We start from the raw sequence: 2914 nt of genomic DNA on the forward strand, positions 1-2914 counted from the left end.
ATTATTATTATTATTATTATTATTATTATTATTATTATTATTATTATTATTATTATTATTATTATTATTATTATTATTATTATTATTATTATTATTATTATTATTATTATTATTATTATTATTATTATTATTATTATTATTATTATTATTATTATTATTATTATTATTATTATTATTTCATTAATTATTAATTACTATTATTATCAGTAGAAATATTGATCCATAATATTATCAATTTATAGATATGTCATCTTATCCAATGTTTCTAATTACTTTATCGTAAATAATTAAACAAACTTCTTGATCACTAAATGGTATGCATTGATAAAATGATTGCGGATTATTAGCTGTGGCACGGATATGCTCAACAGTCATACATAAACTATTTTCTATCGGTATGTTTTCATTACCTGCAATTATTTTTCACTTTTTCTTAATAAATAAAAAAAAAAAAGAAAAGTATATATTTAGAAGGTTTTTGCAATTTATGAAAATTAATACTATTTAAATTTCTTGAATTTTATTTTTCTAAATTCATGGATTTTACTAAAATTTAATGAAAGATTTCTGAATTGAAATAATTGCAAGCAAAAATAATACAAATTATTGTATCATATACTTTGAACTGAAAATGGATAACTTATGCCTTGCCTGAAAATGGATAATTTCCGGATAATTTCGTAGTAAAAGATGGATAACTTCCGGATAATTTCGTAGTAAAAGATGGATAATTTCCGGATAATTTCGTAGTAAAAGATGGATAATTTCCGGATAATTTCGTAGTAAAAGATGGATAATTTCCGGATAATTTTGTAGTAAAAAATGGACAATTTTTGTAATAAAATGGATAACTCACCGTTTACATGATGTAATATGAGAAAAAATATTCCGTAATTTATAAACATTGAAGATGAGAGAGTTAGTATTAGTAAACAAAAAAANAAAAAAAAAAAAGGAAGTTTGATAATGGTAATATGGTAGTAATATTAATTAGTAATAAAAGTATAGTAATTGGTAATCTCGTTTTGATAGCACCAGTAGCTAATAATACTACGAATAGCACTTTTAGTAATTGAATCGTGCAGCACAACTACAGTAATAGTCGAATTTTCAATATGATTGAAATCCAAGTAAGAGCAACTCATTTATCTTTAAATGTTTGCTTGTAAAGTATACTAATATTGTCAAACTAGTTAGCACATTTGTGGTCAGAAGTTGATTCAACCTATATATGTTACCTTAAAATCTAGTTTATTGTAGCTAACTAAATAATATCCTAGTCTTGTTACACCTTTTTTTTTTTTCTCGTTTTGTCATTTAAGTATCTTTTCAATCATAACAATTTCAATGTATACTTCATATATATATGTACTGTTCCTTATCCTCCAACATCTACTTGCATGAATGTTTTCTCATTACGTCACCATTTCAGTTATTTTAGTAACTTTAATGTTTATTGTATATAGTGTATAACTTGACCAATGAATCAATGTTTGTACCTTTGTATAATTGAAGTAAAAAAATAAAATAGCACAAAACTTGTTGTGAGCACATCGTTATGTCTGAATTCATACTTACAAGAATACAATGAAGAAAACTATGAAACAATAACTAATAATACAGATACACAACATTTCAATCATAATACGTATGGTTTCCAATACTTTAACATGCATTTCAAGATATATTCCAATATTTTCAACACAAAGGAAATCTATTTTGCATGGGCTTTTGATCGCAGGCCAAGAGAATTTCGCAGAATTGGTTGTAATACATTATAGTACAATATATCACAACCATTCATGCTGCTTCTCCTACAAATAAAAAACATCGAGCAGTCCAAAATATAAGAAAAAAAATCAACATAACAGTTTTTTTAGATTATTTTTAATTCTCAAAAATCTCTAAACGGTCACTAAACCTCAGTATTCAACAAAAATTTCTAAGACAAAATGCCCATAAATTTAGAGGGGTATTCTATTGATTTTTATTCTACATCCTTATATCACATCCATCCTTGGAGCGGTAGACATTGTATTTATACTTTATTCATCCAGTCAATCCATGTAACTTATCGTACAGATGTAGAAGCAGACTTTTAAGAATTATCGTCCGTTTTTTCAATATTAATTAAGTATGAGGTAAAAGCAAAAAAAAAAAACTGACTAAATAGAAATGATGTTGAATATAATCAAAATGCCGGATGCTTTTGAATTAGTTGTTCAAGTCGGCTATTGAAAATTTCATTGCTGGATTGCACATTGCTTTCAATTAACACATTTTTTATCACTCCATCAACATATGCCTTAACTTACATATTCATAACTTTAATGTTACATTTACATCTCCTTCCTTGCCCAACCAAGTCAACAACAAAGTATTCTTTCCAGTACTTGCAGCTTTATTTTTTTCTTTTTGTACTTGTAACTAGAATTACATCAAAAATCTTCCCACAAAAGAGTACAATACTTCGACTGGTTAAGTGAAAGTGAGTGGAAATACAAATATACATGCTCTTCATTACCTGGTAAATGCTACGCATAAGTTCTGGAATACCGGCTGCATTCGGATCCGTATTAAGAACCATTTTCAATCCAGTAGGTGTTTCTAGATAATTTAATTTATATTGGCTAGTTTCAAAACTATTCACTTGTTGAATTCTGAAATAAGAATTACTCATTTCCTGAATTCCAAATAATTTCCCACATGACTGTCTTTTCCATTTAATTAAGGGCCATCACATTGTATGGCTATGCATAAATAAAATGACTGAAAAAGAGTGCAATCTCAAAATATATATAAAGGGTTAAGTTGGGATAAAATTTAGACAACTAACCCAGCAGCTGTCGAAAGTTTCAAAGCAAATGAGCGTAATGATAACAGCATCCCATACATCAGTTTCAACTCCTGTAAC

At 26.7% G+C, this 2914-nt stretch overlaps 1 protein-coding gene across 1 annotated transcript in view; it reads right to left on the reverse strand.

Moving 5' to 3' along the window:
- Positions 1 to 1465: 1465 nt before the first annotated feature.
- The window catches only part of LOAG_14191 (hypothetical protein), a 2392-nt gene continuing 943 nt past the window's right edge, over positions 1466 to 2914 (reverse strand). The window contains exons 3-6 of the mRNA XM_020448771.1: positions 2837 to 2907; positions 2525 to 2660; positions 2167 to 2305; positions 1466 to 1814 (exon numbers count right to left, since the gene is read on the reverse strand). Of these exons, the coding sequence (XP_020301110.1) occupies positions 2192 to 2305; positions 2525 to 2660; positions 2837 to 2907 (321 nt within the window). The 3' untranslated portion in view covers positions 1466 to 1814; positions 2167 to 2191. The remainder of the gene's footprint in view (positions 1815 to 2166; positions 2306 to 2524; positions 2661 to 2836; positions 2908 to 2914) is intronic.

The sequence above is a fragment of the Loa loa genome (genome assembly GCF_000183805.2).
Source record: "Loa loa unplaced genomic scaffold supercont3.424, whole genome shotgun sequence".
Taxonomy (NCBI): domain Eukaryota; kingdom Metazoa; phylum Nematoda; class Chromadorea; order Rhabditida; family Onchocercidae; genus Loa; species Loa loa.